Source organism: Seriola dumerili, unplaced genomic scaffold (assembly GCF_002260705.1).
Source record: "Seriola dumerili isolate Sdu_G_001 unplaced genomic scaffold, Sdu_1.0 BDQW01001417.1, whole genome shotgun sequence".
In the NCBI taxonomy this organism is placed as follows: Eukaryota; Metazoa; Chordata; class Actinopteri; order Carangiformes; family Carangidae; genus Seriola; species Seriola dumerili.
Window position 1 is genome coordinate 151,796 of NW_019175672.1, and position 13,032 is coordinate 164,827.

General features: G+C 40.3%; 1 protein-coding gene across 3 annotated transcripts; it reads left to right on the forward strand.

Moving 5' to 3' along the window:
- Window positions 1-1,649: 1,649 nt before the first annotated feature.
- Window positions 1,650-12,997, forward strand: LOC111238541 (interleukin-6 receptor subunit beta-like). Of its 3 annotated transcripts, none has more exons than XM_022768109.1 (16): window positions 1,650-1,931; window positions 2,028-2,108; window positions 2,956-3,060; window positions 3,222-3,330; window positions 3,434-3,567; window positions 3,668-3,798; window positions 4,466-4,628; window positions 4,776-4,858; window positions 5,171-5,393; window positions 6,311-6,505; window positions 7,891-7,989; window positions 9,059-9,196; window positions 9,354-9,497; window positions 9,992-10,079; window positions 10,865-10,946; window positions 11,848-12,997. In XM_022768109.1, the coding sequence occupies exons 2-16, from the start codon at window positions 2,033-2,035 to the stop codon at window positions 12,469-12,471; spliced, it is 2,394 nt and encodes a 797-aa protein (XP_022623830.1). In that variant the 5' UTR covers window positions 1,650-1,931; window positions 2,028-2,032; the 3' UTR covers window positions 12,472-12,997. The 3 variants fall into 3 exon arrangements, with proteins under 3 accessions (XP_022623830.1, XP_022623831.1, XP_022623829.1); XM_022768110.1 differs by having other exon boundaries at window positions 2,031-2,108; XM_022768108.1 differs by having other exon boundaries at window positions 1,650-2,108.
- Window positions 12,998-13,032: the final 35 nt, after the last annotated feature.

Consider the following 13,032-nt stretch of genomic DNA (forward strand, 5'->3'; position numbering starts at 1 on the left):
AAGAAAAAGAAAAAAAATGAGCTGAAGTTTTGCTTTTGAAGAAAGAAAGTTAAAATTAAACAAATGAGGAACAGTTGAATTGCGGTATTTTTGTATTTCTACACTCCGTGTGTGTAAGAACATGTTAATTGTCGTTTATATAATGTTTGTGTGAGAGAAAGCGCATAAAAGAGAAAATACAGAACTACATTTAAAAGATGGTGCAAGATGAAAAGTCAGTCATTTCCTCGTCTGGGGAACATGTAAATTTCATGGAACTCTATCTCATAGTTAATATTTCAGTCTGGACCAGAATGACCGGTGCGCTAATACTGACATTTCTATCTCTGGAGCCATGTCACTGAAATAGCTAAAAGATATAAAGTTTGTCCAGAGGGTTGCGCCAGAGGGAAGGTCATGTTGGCTAAAACAAACCTGTGTGTGTGTGTGTGTGTGTGTGTGTGTGTGTGTGTGTGTGTGTGTGTGTGTGTGTGTGTGTGTGTGTGTGGCATCTCAAAGACTCAAATCGACATTGGACTTGTAAAGGTATTTTTTCACGTAAGCGTGATATTGAACACAAATCGCCATTGTGAATTAAGCCATCAAGAGAAATTGTTACAATTTACGATAGAAAACGACCGTTAATTAACCGTTAAAAGAACACACGTAGAGCGGAGTGACACATGCAGTTAAAAGTCTGTCTCGTCCAATCAAATTACTCGTTAGGAACTAACTGTTTTATAACACGATTTACAGGCCGGGGTTGCGCTGTAGCACCTGATGTTTCGTTTGGTATGTCTTGATAAATTTTACCTCTCGTCTAAAATTACATATTGCACCACATTGTAAATTCAATAATATTTCGATTAATTGTTCAGCTCTAGTTACATTACAAGACCCAAGTAAACTAGTCGGGATGGAGGACGTGACTCAGCTCAACTTCCGCCATTAGGCTGCACCTGCATGCTAGCATACCTACAGCTAGCATGGTGCTAGCATTACGAGTGCAGCACGTCCGTTCGTTCACTCACTTTGAACATTATCACGGCAGCACGTTGGCGTTAATCTTAAAGTTCGTTTGTGCTCGGTCATTATGTTTTAGAAGTGTTTTATTTATGTGTTGGGTAAGTGGGCATTTGACCTGTTAGCAGCACAAGATGGCAGCTATCACCTTACTGTAGTGCAGAGCAACGACATGTTTGAGGCTAGAAGTTTGTCCACCTGAAAACATTCACTACAACAATAATTAAAACATGTAAATTCATTACAAGTGTATTGGTACACGTCTTTGTCGTAGTTATATTTAGAGGATTCCTGTTTAAAAGTTTGTTTTGTAAAAGAGGAAAATCAGTGAAAATACAGAAATCTGATTTTTTTTTTTTTTTTTAAACTTAAATCCACATGTTGGTTCTGGCCTCAAAATCCAGTCACCTCTGTTCTAGTTTAGTTCCAAAAATGAAATTGTCATAGCAGCTGAACATAAAGACAGTAAAATGCAAAGATGAAAAATACACAGAAATTCCACAAGTATACAATGCAAATGAGAAAGTAGATAAATATAAATAAATAAGTATATGTACGTGGAACATTTCTAGCAGTAGCTGCGGTGGAGTTTCCCATGACTGTGTCATCCCAGAGTATCAATGTTGTGTGGCTGAGGGTGAGACTTTCTCACACTGCTCTGTTATAGTAAAGTGCTGATTTACTGATAAACCACCCTGAATTGTTTCCATCATCTGGAGCTGTGCAGGTTGATTTTCTCCGGACAAACACTGTGGATAAACTGACCATTTCTGAGGAAACCTCTCATTTTATCAGACACACTTACACATGTGATGTGTATGGCATGGAGCAATTTCCTGGCAACACCCCGAGACTCAGTCTGTGGAGGAGCATGCTGAGTTCAACTGCTGGTTTCCTCATCCACTGCTCAGATCTTTAAGTCATCAGAGGTGAATAGCACGATCACTGTATCTCACTGAGAGGGAAATGGATATTTTTAGATGTTTAGAATGAGCCTTATTTTGTAAATACACTGTGACTTTTAGCAGCTATGGTGGACATGTGGTCTCCTACATTGAACATTGGTACCTGGACATTGATGAGCCTCCTCAGTGTCTTTTCTTATGGTGAGTTGACCACAAACTTTTCTTCATAATTTAAGACATATATTGCATTTAGCTTAAATGTTAACCCTTGGCAGGCAGGGTTTGAGCTCAAATCTGGACGAAAGTGGTTTTTAGAATTTAAATGAACTTTGAATTATATGATATGTTTTAGTAAAGATCAACATTAGCTTTGAATTAACTGAAGTGATTTCCTAATGGAAAGTTAGAGTTACTTCAGGACTTTTGTTAAACAGGATAAGTGTAATTTCAGTCAATTTGTTGTCTGTAGTTTCATCAGTGGTCATTGTTTTTTTGGCTGTGGATTCTTGCAAACTGTCCTCAAGCAGAGGGTTTGATATTTTTGCTCCTCTGATGACCTTTTATTGATCTGTTCAAACACAAACCTTGTGCATACATTTCACTCTTACTAATGGGGTCAATTCAAGTCCTGGTCTGAACCTTTCTGGCTTGTGTCACCTTAAAGCAAATAAATCTACGAGTGACCTTCTGTCAAAACTTTAAATGGCTTTGTGTCAACAAAGTGATTTTCCCACTTAGACTATTAAATGTGAATTCAATATTAGAGGCTTGACGGGTAAAACACTCCCGTTAATGCTGACACACACAGACAAATAATCCACCTTTAATCACATTGTGTTTTAATGTACGTCTCGTCTGGATCCTATAATCTTAGAATAAAGATTTTTAGCAGTTTAGATTCTCAAAGACCTTCATGGTGATGCGTTTACATGCATGTGGGAAATTTTAGTGCATTTATTTGCAGATACTGATTTGCTGTGAGCTGAGTGACGGCATCTTGTGGACTGCAGAACAGAATCGTCATGTTTTCTGTGTGTTTGTGTGTCAGAGGTGACAGTCAAGAACTCGGATCTGAAGCGGTGTGAAGACGACAACATGGTGTGTGTGACCAACCTCAGAGACTGTGGCCCTCCACCGCCTTCATATATACAGAGTGAATACACACACACACACACACACACAATCTTTTTTTTAAAATGACGTTTAAAGTTTTAATGGTCATAACTTTTACATTATTTATTCTATTTTATTGACGTCTGGGTTTATGGGTGCGGTCTTTCATTAATACTGGATCCTCCTGTTGTTTTGCTGCAGAGACTCTGAACATGTCGTGTTACTGCAACGCGTCATACACATACCTGACTTGTGAGCTGAGTGAGATGAACAGCCTCATTGAGCCTGACATCGCTTTCATCTTCAGGAGGTAAACACTGACCAGAGGGAAACATTCATTTATAAAGTTACACTCTAGTCATACAGTTGATCTTGTATCTCGTAGGTATCTCATTTTTCTTTTTCTTCTTCAGTATGAAAAGAATCTTCTCCTGCAAGGGCATCTTCAACCCTTCAGGCGCCTTCAACATAACAGCCAGGATGAGGAACTACATAATGGGGACTGAGATCAGATCCCAGCCTCACACTGTGAATTTATATGAGTCAGGTTAGTGGCCCAGAGATGTGTCTGTTTGACCTGTGATCACTTCACTTCCCAGTAACAGCAGTAGTTGTCTCCTTGTCTCCTTGTGTCCTTGTCTCCTCAGTCAAACCCTCTGAGCCTGTGTTAACTGTGCTCGGCTCCGATGACGTCTCTGTTGCTGTGTCTTGGAAAAGCAGCAGTGACGGCAGCTGTCGGCTTCGCTACAGAGTCAACGACACTCAGACGTGGTCTCAGGTTAGCATCAAGGACTCATGAATGTTTGTAACTTATCAAGCTACAACCGTTAGCCCACATTAGCATTGCCATGATATGCTCCACAGCAGTGCTGACAGTTAGCCAGCCGCCAATAGCAACATTTGCCAAATAAATACATAGTAAGGGTAACAGCAAGTTAGCTAAGGTTGTCATGCTACTGTAGCCGGTCACTAATGATAACAGACATGATGTAGCTTCAAGTTACTTACACATGGAGTAAAAGAAAAGCCAGTTCTGAGTCAAGCTAGAGAATTGAGCAGCCTTTAGAAAGTCAGACCAGTACTGGCTCCATGGTCGGACTGGGAAAGAAATTCAGCCCTGGACTTATCCTTAGGGACCGGCTACACAAATGACACTGGCAGAGCCGGTCAAGACTCGTACAAGAACACACACATTTATTCATGAAAAGTAGGTCTGAGCTGAGCTTTCTTTTTTTTTTTTTTTTAGAAACTTAGACATAACAGCAGAGTTTTTTCTTTGTTTCAGTGTTGTCCTTGCTTTGGCCTCTGGAGCCATCTTTTTCTCGAGCTAAAGTTTTGTTGGGAGTCCTCAAAACCAAATACAATGATGAAAACGTTTCCTAATTTCCTATAAATGAAAGGAAACAACACAAAGTCCAGTCTTTCTCTCTGTCTTTTGTTTCTAGCCTCCAGATTTTCTCCGTGTGCCTCGAGATAAGGAGCTGGTCCACACGGTCAAAGACCTCCTGCCGTTCACCGTCTACAGAGCAGCTGTGGCCTGCAGGAGGGACGAGTCCGGCATCTGGAGCAACTGGAGCCCTGACGTCACCGTGACGACGCTGGAAAGAGGTAACGGGGATGAAAACTGAGAGGAAGACACAAATACTTTCCCACCATATGTGGCACTATGACAGACTAAACCAATGACATTTATTAGGTGTTTTTAAATGTTGTGAGCTCGGCTTTGATTTTAATTTCATGCTCCTTCTTTGCCAGTGCCCTCCAGGCCTCCAGAGGTGTGTTACAGAGTGGAGAGAAACGACTCTGGTGAATCTCTGCTCCTTCATCTCATGTGGAAGGTACACTGGAAATACTGCCATCTATCACATTGTCTCCTTTTCAGCGTATAAAGAAGAGTCATCTTCTATCAGTCCTGTCCTGTCTCGTCTTTGATGGTTTGTTGTCTACAGAGAATCACATAGTTCCAGATTTAACGTTTGCAGCAGCCGAAATGTCCAAGAAAATAAAATGTTTGTCGGAATATCACCAACAAAGCAGACATTCATCTCTTAAAGCTTTAGCTGTGTTTGCCTCTTCCTGTCTAAGAACTGCCCAAACCAATGTGGTTTAAACTTTCTCAACGTTTACACAAGCGTCTCGTCTCTCCCCAGGGTCTTGACCTCCATGAGGCCAGAGGTCGTATCCTTGGATACCAGGTGAGCTATGAGCCCGTGACAATGCGACATCTGCAGGACAGGTTGATTCGAAACGTCACAGGGGTGATGGACACCCTGGTGGTGGAGGAGGGGAACTACAGCGTCACCGTCACAGCCTTCAACGCGGCCGGCTACGGACCTGCTGCAAATCTCAGCATTGACACACACAGACAGAACAGTGAGTGGTGGTTATCACATGGTACCACTTTCACCATTCATTAAGGCTTTATAAGCTGTAATTAACGGCGTTATTAATGGTTAATAAATCATTTACATAAATCACATATATATATATATATATATATATACTTATACAGTTTTAAGCCATCAATGCAGGAGGAAGAACCCAAAAGCTTTTCTTATGAATGGCTTGTAACTGATCTTTAATGCATTAGTAAATGATTTATTAACCAGCAATAGAGCTGTTAATTACAGCTTCAAACACCCTTTGTAATTGCAGAGTTAGAGGGTTTCTGAGCAGTCCTGCAAAATCTGCATCTGCTGCATGATTAAACTAATAGATAATCGACTGCCCAGTATTTTAACAACACACCCTAACACACACACACGCAGAACTATATGTGGTAAATTGCTAATCATAATGATAAGGCTCCAGCTTTTAAACTGATATTAAAAGATTTAAAACTTGTGCTCTCCATTTATGCAACATCCTGTGCGTGCTTGTGTGTGTGTGTGTCTATGCTTGCATTTGTGTGCCTTCTCTTAGAGAAGGAAGCAGCAGAGCCGTCTCATGATGTTCAGATAAAACGTCTTGCAACATCAAATGTTCTTTTTAGTTTTTTGCCTTGTAAGAACATGAGCAGAAATGCAGCAGCTGAGTGATGCTTGTGTTTTTCTGTGAGTAGTGGTTTAAAACCTGCAGGGTGGAGGTTGTGTGACAGTGTTAGATGTCAGTTAAATCTTCCTCCTGACGAGTGATGGCTAAATCTGAATGATTTAATAGGGATGGATGCATGGAGAAATGCTGCGCTCTCCAAAATAACAGATTTAAAATTGGCAGCTAATGACATTATGTTGTTGCTGATGATGAAGATTCTTTATTATCACTGATAATCCTGTTGTTGGTTTCTGCAGATCTTCTGTCAGTCAGAAACTTGTGGGTTTCCAGTTCTTTCCCAGCTGTCAAAGGCCTTCAGGTCCAATGGGAGAGCCCCACAGCCCCGCCCTCTGTCTTACCTGTCAGTCATTTTGTTGTTCAGTGGCACTCTGAGACACGTCCCTCCACCAGCCGCTGGTCCCCAGGAGACCGCTTCAACACCTCCATAGAAGGTATTGTGCTGGAGTATTGAACTCCACATTTATTTGCTGCATTTAAAAATATCCAGTTAGACCAGAGAAGAAACTTATATAGTGCATTTTATAAGCTAAAGATGCATCAGTTAGTGTGTAGACGTCATAGATTCAGCTGGCAGATGCACTGTTGCAGGTCAGTATGTGTCTCTTTGGGGTTTACAAACAGCTTAAAAAGAAAAGTAAAAATGATAAAATATACAGTATGTTTTCATTCTTCTTCTTCTGTGGTTTATTTGAAGTGTTGATCCATAAGAAGATATATTTGTGGTTTTAAGAACCAAAAACCATCTCAGTGTAGTTTTACATCTCCTCTCTCAGGCTTCTCTCTGGAGCTCTAGTAACAACAGGTTGGTGAGCCAATCAGAAGAGAGGAGGCTCTGAGCCTCTCTTCTGATTGGCTGACTGTTTTCTGAGTGATCCAATAAAAATATAGCAGATTTCAGGTAAAAACACTCAGAGAAACCAAATCCTGCAAGGTTTGGATGGTGGGTCCAGGTGGGCGGGGCTTGGTGACTGCTTTGTTGTGACATCACAAAGTTCCAGAAGTCCTGACGGCTGGTTTTAAGGCTCAGTTTCTGAATACAGGCTGTGTGCATTTCTCTGTGGACTGAGGCTTTGATACTTTCACAGTATTAATATAGAAGCTAGACCTGATCTATAATCAAACAACACATGGACACAGACCTTTAGACTGGAGGAGCTTTAAGTTAAAAGGTCAGGAACTTACCAAACTTTAGATCAAGAATTAGATTAGATTTTGCTGATTTTCAATATTAACACATCAGTGAGTCACACTGTGTCACTGACTGACATGTTCCCGCATCTTTGTGAACACGCACACTGTGGTTTATTTTGACTTAGTCACACAGACCCTGCCCTCACTAAAGCAACACATGTAGATTAATCCTGTTGAAAGTAGTCCCCAAGAAATGCACTATTTCCTCTTTTTTTTATTGGCTAAAAACGACAGTGAGCAACTGTTTTTGGTAATTTAACATGAAGCTTTGAATGTAGCTTTGAGTCATGTACTGTTGCACACCTCAAAATGTTTCCCCTGTTATCTTACACCATCTAGAAAGTGGTGAAAGCCATGTGGTTATCATCAGCTCCTGTTTTTCTGTTTAGTTTCTGTTGGAAGCTGCTGCAGCTGCAAGTGCCAACAAAAAAAAAAAAAAAACTTTCTGCAGCTGCTTCACAGTAAAAGCCTCCCATAGGAGAAATGTGATTATTAGCAGCTAGGCTTTTACTCTGAAACAGCTGCAAGACAAAGAGGCTAATTCAAAATGTATCAGTGAAACAGTGGAAGCCTGTTTCCCTCTTCAGTATTTACAGCATGTGCTAACTGTGTGGTGTGTTTACAGATGTCGACCCTGATGACTCTTACATGATCAGTGTGTTCCCCATCTACAAGCAGCAGTGTGGATCCCCTCGGTCTCTGCCTGCCAGTCTGCAGCACGGAGGTAAATACGCTCACAGATAAGGTGACCCTACACAAACATGTATGTCCTTATATCAAGAGTGATGTTGCTATATATTCACCTATAGGGGATATAGTATTATTTTCGTTTTCTTCTAATCTGGATGTTCTCTTAACGTATGAACAAACTGTATGAACTGATCTCCGCAAATAATATACACTTAATGATTAAGCAAGATAAACATACTTTGTACCCTGGATGAAAGTTGAACTGTCTGCTTAAACATGTGTACATAATAGTGACTGTATAAAAGAGCCAAGTTTGAGATTGGAGGGTGTCCAGACTCTTGATACCGTTGTGGTTGAAAGACGCTGCACCCTATTTGGCCAAATAGTAATGTGTTGATCCTTGTCTCTGCTTATGATCATTGTGTTGATTGTTGGGTTGTTCATTTTAATTTGACATATTGTTCAGTAATAAATCTTTGAATCTTGACAGACTCATTGTTGTCTGCTTTCCTCACCTTAGAGCAAAATTGCCTCTACATATATATATTGAAAATATCTGTGAAGAATTTTTACATAGAAGGCATGTTTTTTATGTAAAAGTGATGTGTTAACATTATATTTTTAATTCATTAAGACAAGTTTATTAAAAGAACATACATGTTAAAAAATCTATATGTTTATATATGTTTTTCATGTATAATTTCACAGTCTGGGAAAGTGGTCTCAAACTTTTTGGACGGCACTGTTTATAATATCAACCCATTGTTGGGATGGATATATGTTTATGGAACATCTGTTTACAATATAAGCATATATACATAAATGTATATACTTGTATAGGCTAGATTTATATATGTCAATATACAAATAAAACCAAAACTATCTGCTGTGAAGTGAAAAAATATAGTATCTTTGTAACAAGGGTGAACTGCTCCTTTAATTAACTCACATCCATTATGGTTACCACTGAAATATCTGAGTACTGCAGCGTTTTAATGAACAGAACTCTTTTTAATTTAATCGTGAATAAAATGATGTGAACATGAACATCATCTACAGAGATGTCTGACTGGATATTATTATATTCTCTGGTGTTTTCTCAGCTCTGATGGCGGCCGTCGACCTGGACGTCGTTAAGGTGACCAAAACACTGGTGACAGTTGAGTGGTCGTGGCAGAGGAAGTCTGGAGTCAGAGTGAACAGATACAGTGTGATACTGAGGAAAAAGTCAGACAGACAAAGTAGGTGAACGGAGTTTTCTTCTGAAATGTGTTTCATTTGGTTTAATTGGTTTAATTGAACCAAAAGTTGTAGTTTTTTAAGAATATTTTGTGTTTTTAATCCCACTTCAATTTCATGTTAAAACATATTAAAAGTAACAATCTACTGTATCTGTAGATACAGAGACTGTTGGAGCTGTGACTCTGTGGCCGGACCAAAGGCAGCACACCTTTCCCAACCTGAAACCTCACACTGAGTATTCTCTTTTCCTATTGGCTGACAATTTTTCCAGCTACGACTTCTCCATCACAACAGATTTTGGTGAGTTTCTCTAACTGCTCTGGAGTATCATCTCATAATATCTAAATATAAAACCAACAGATACGTCTAGTGAATGAGATGGAATATCACCTAAGAAAATATAATCAAAAATATCCTTATCTCTACTTATAACTGTTTACAGTGTGTTATAAACCCTTCATGAAATATTTATATCCTGCTTATAAATGCTAAATAGGTGGCGTAAAGTAAAGAGTTGCCAGATTATCTCGTAAACAAATATTAAAATAAAAAAAGTATTTCCTTTTTGTTTTTACAACAGGACTTTTAACCTTTATAATTTTAATTTTATTATGATTGTGGATGTTGGTCTGGAAAATGATTTCTGACCCGAGGTGATCTCTATACCTTCAGTCACTGGTCAACGCAAAATAAAAAACTGGCATGAATAATTAACATGGGTGCAGAAATGAATCAGATGTAAGTGTAACATCACCTGTAGGTGTGATGTGTTGTCTCCACGGTTTCCTCCTCAGATGAGGTTCCAGTGGTGGCGACAGCCACTCCTCTGCTGCTGCTGCTGGCTGTCACTGTGTTAGTCATCAGCATCCTGTCCAGGACTGTGTGAGTCAACACACACTCTCACACACTCACACACTCACACACTCACACACTCACACACACACACACACTCTCACACTCTCACACACACACACACACTCTCACACACACACACACACTCTCACACACACACTCTCACACACACACACACTCTCACACACACACTCTCACACACACACACACACACTCTCACACACTCTCACACACACACACACACTCTCACACACACACACACACACTCTCACACACTCTCACACACACACACACACACACACACACACTCACACACTCACACACACACACACACTCTCACACACTCACACACACACACACACTCTCACACACACACACACACTCTCACACAACACACCCACACTCTACACACACAACTCTCACACACACACACACACTCTCTCACACACACACACCACACACACACTCACACACACACACACAACACACTCTCACCACACACCACACACACACACACCCACACACACCACATCTCTTCCCAAACAACACACTCACACACACCACACCACACACACACACACCACCTCTCTCACTCACACAACACACACACACTCACACACACACTCTCTCACACACACACACACACACACACACACACACACACACACACACACTCAGGAATTCACCTGCTGGTTATTTACCATGTTTTGCTACATCAGCACGTTTCGTTCCAGCGATCATCAGATCAGAAATATCCCCTGAAAAACTTTTTTCTCTGACTTTTTGTCACATTAAAATTCATCTGTACTGTGCAGGTACAAGTCGTACTTCTTCCCCTTCATCTCCAGCCCTCAGGACAGCACGACCGGCCAGTGGCTGATGGACCCCAACCACCAGGTGATCTGATTTTCACAGCTTTCACATTTGAGTTCTTACTGTAATTTACCTGCATGTCAGGGGTCCCTCTGCTCAATGCTGAGTCTCACACTCGGCCTTCGAGACATGTTTTTCCCCCAGAGCAGAGTCTCTTCTGTCAGGAACCTTCTACAACTGAGTCTCAGTATTTCACATCAAGACAGATGAAACTCTAAAATAAAGAAAATTACACTTTGTTTCAAGAAAATTCTTGAACAAATCAGTTTATATATAAAAAAAAAAGACTATAACAGTGTACTGTTTTGGGTCATTTCTGGAGTGAATTATAATAATGACTTAATATTATTTTTCAACCTTGCATGATATGGATTATTTTAGTGGTTATGTTCCCAACAGATTTAATTCATCCCACTAATGAGGCGTTATTAATATACGTCTTTATATTGCTTTACATTTAGACAACATGTAGAAAACAGAATAAAAAAAACTTCTTGTGTTTGTAAGTTTCCTCCTGGACTTTAAAATTCCAACTCAAAGTCACTTAATAGCTTTTTTCCAGAGCTGTTAACTGTATCACATGGACTTCATCAGTGTGAGACGCAGCTGAAAGCTCTTGAAAATGCTAAAAAATGGTCCTTGAGTTTGGATTGTCTCAGCATTGTTCTGTTTGTTTCATCTCCCCATCGAAGGTGTTTGATGTTGATGATGTCTGTGCCATGTTTATTTGTGCATCGGTGAATTAAATAGAACATTTTGTGTGACAGATTTGGTGTCTTTGTTGGGTCCTGTGTCGCACTGAGTCATGCACCATGTGTTTAATGACACCAGTACATCAGTCAGTTGCACTTTCACCACCACCATCAGTAAAACTTTTTTATCCATAAATAGGTTTTAAAATCCCATCATTTATTCTCTTGAACAGAAATATGCAGAGGGAAACATCCTGGATATCAAAGACTTCCAGGTGACGGACGTACTCGGAGAGAAAGGCATCATCGTGGTCAGACCAAACTCCGACCTGCATGAAGACACCTCTCTGCTGCCACTCAGTCACCTCATCGTCAAACTGTCCACCCTCGACCTGGACACGGAGTACGTCTCTGAGGCTGCGCTAACCACGGAGCACCAGCTCCAGTCCTTCCATCCTGACTACGCTGTGAACTGCCATCATCCTGAGGGAGGGGTCGTATCTGAGGAGAGGCAACAGCCCGACGCTGCTCTGCTGCATCAGGTGCATGAAACAGACGGTTGGTTTCCTCGTAAAGAGGAAGGGACCAGGCAGCATGACCTTTCTCAGAAGTTACATCAGAACACCGTGAAACATTCTTTTAGTGAATTCAGGGCCAACGCAGACAGTGGCGGTGTTAATCAGATGACCTGTGATGCAGATTATCTGATGAACTCTTCATTTCTGGGGAAAACTGGTGTTGAAAAAGTGACTGGACAGACAGACTCCTCTTATCTGATGTGTGAGACTGACTACATAGCAAGCAGCTGCTTTGCTGCAAAAATTCCAGATGTAGACAGAGCCAGTGTTGCATGCTAGGTCATCGACATCATTAGAAAAATAGGATCAAGAGGCTGTAGCTACGCTAGCGACCTCTTGTGGCTGTTAACATTCATTAACAGCCTCTAAAAGTGTCTTTGTATTTATCTGGACTCACTGTCAGTCTGATCAGACTCAGTTTTGCTTAGCGTAGGACGATAGAATAGGATGCTAACAAGCCTACAGTTAGCATGTTGTTGGTGTGTTAATGCTAAGATAATGTTGGATGCTAGCTTGTTAGCTTGACTATCATGGCATCTTGCATAAAGTGGACTAGAGTGAATCATCTATAATGTATACAGATTGCATGTCAACATGCTAATGTTAAGTATGTATTTTTTATCGTGTTAGCATGTTAACATGCATAGGCTTTATTTACTTCATCAACATGTTTGTCATAATGTTGCTATAAACAAGGAGAATTACAAATATTAGGCAACTTAAAAGGTCCAATTTTTTCTTCTTCTTCTGTGTTTTATTTTGAAGTGTTGATCCAGAAGAAGATATATTTGTGGTTTTAAGAACCAAAAACCATCTCAGTGTAGTTTTACCTCTCCTCTC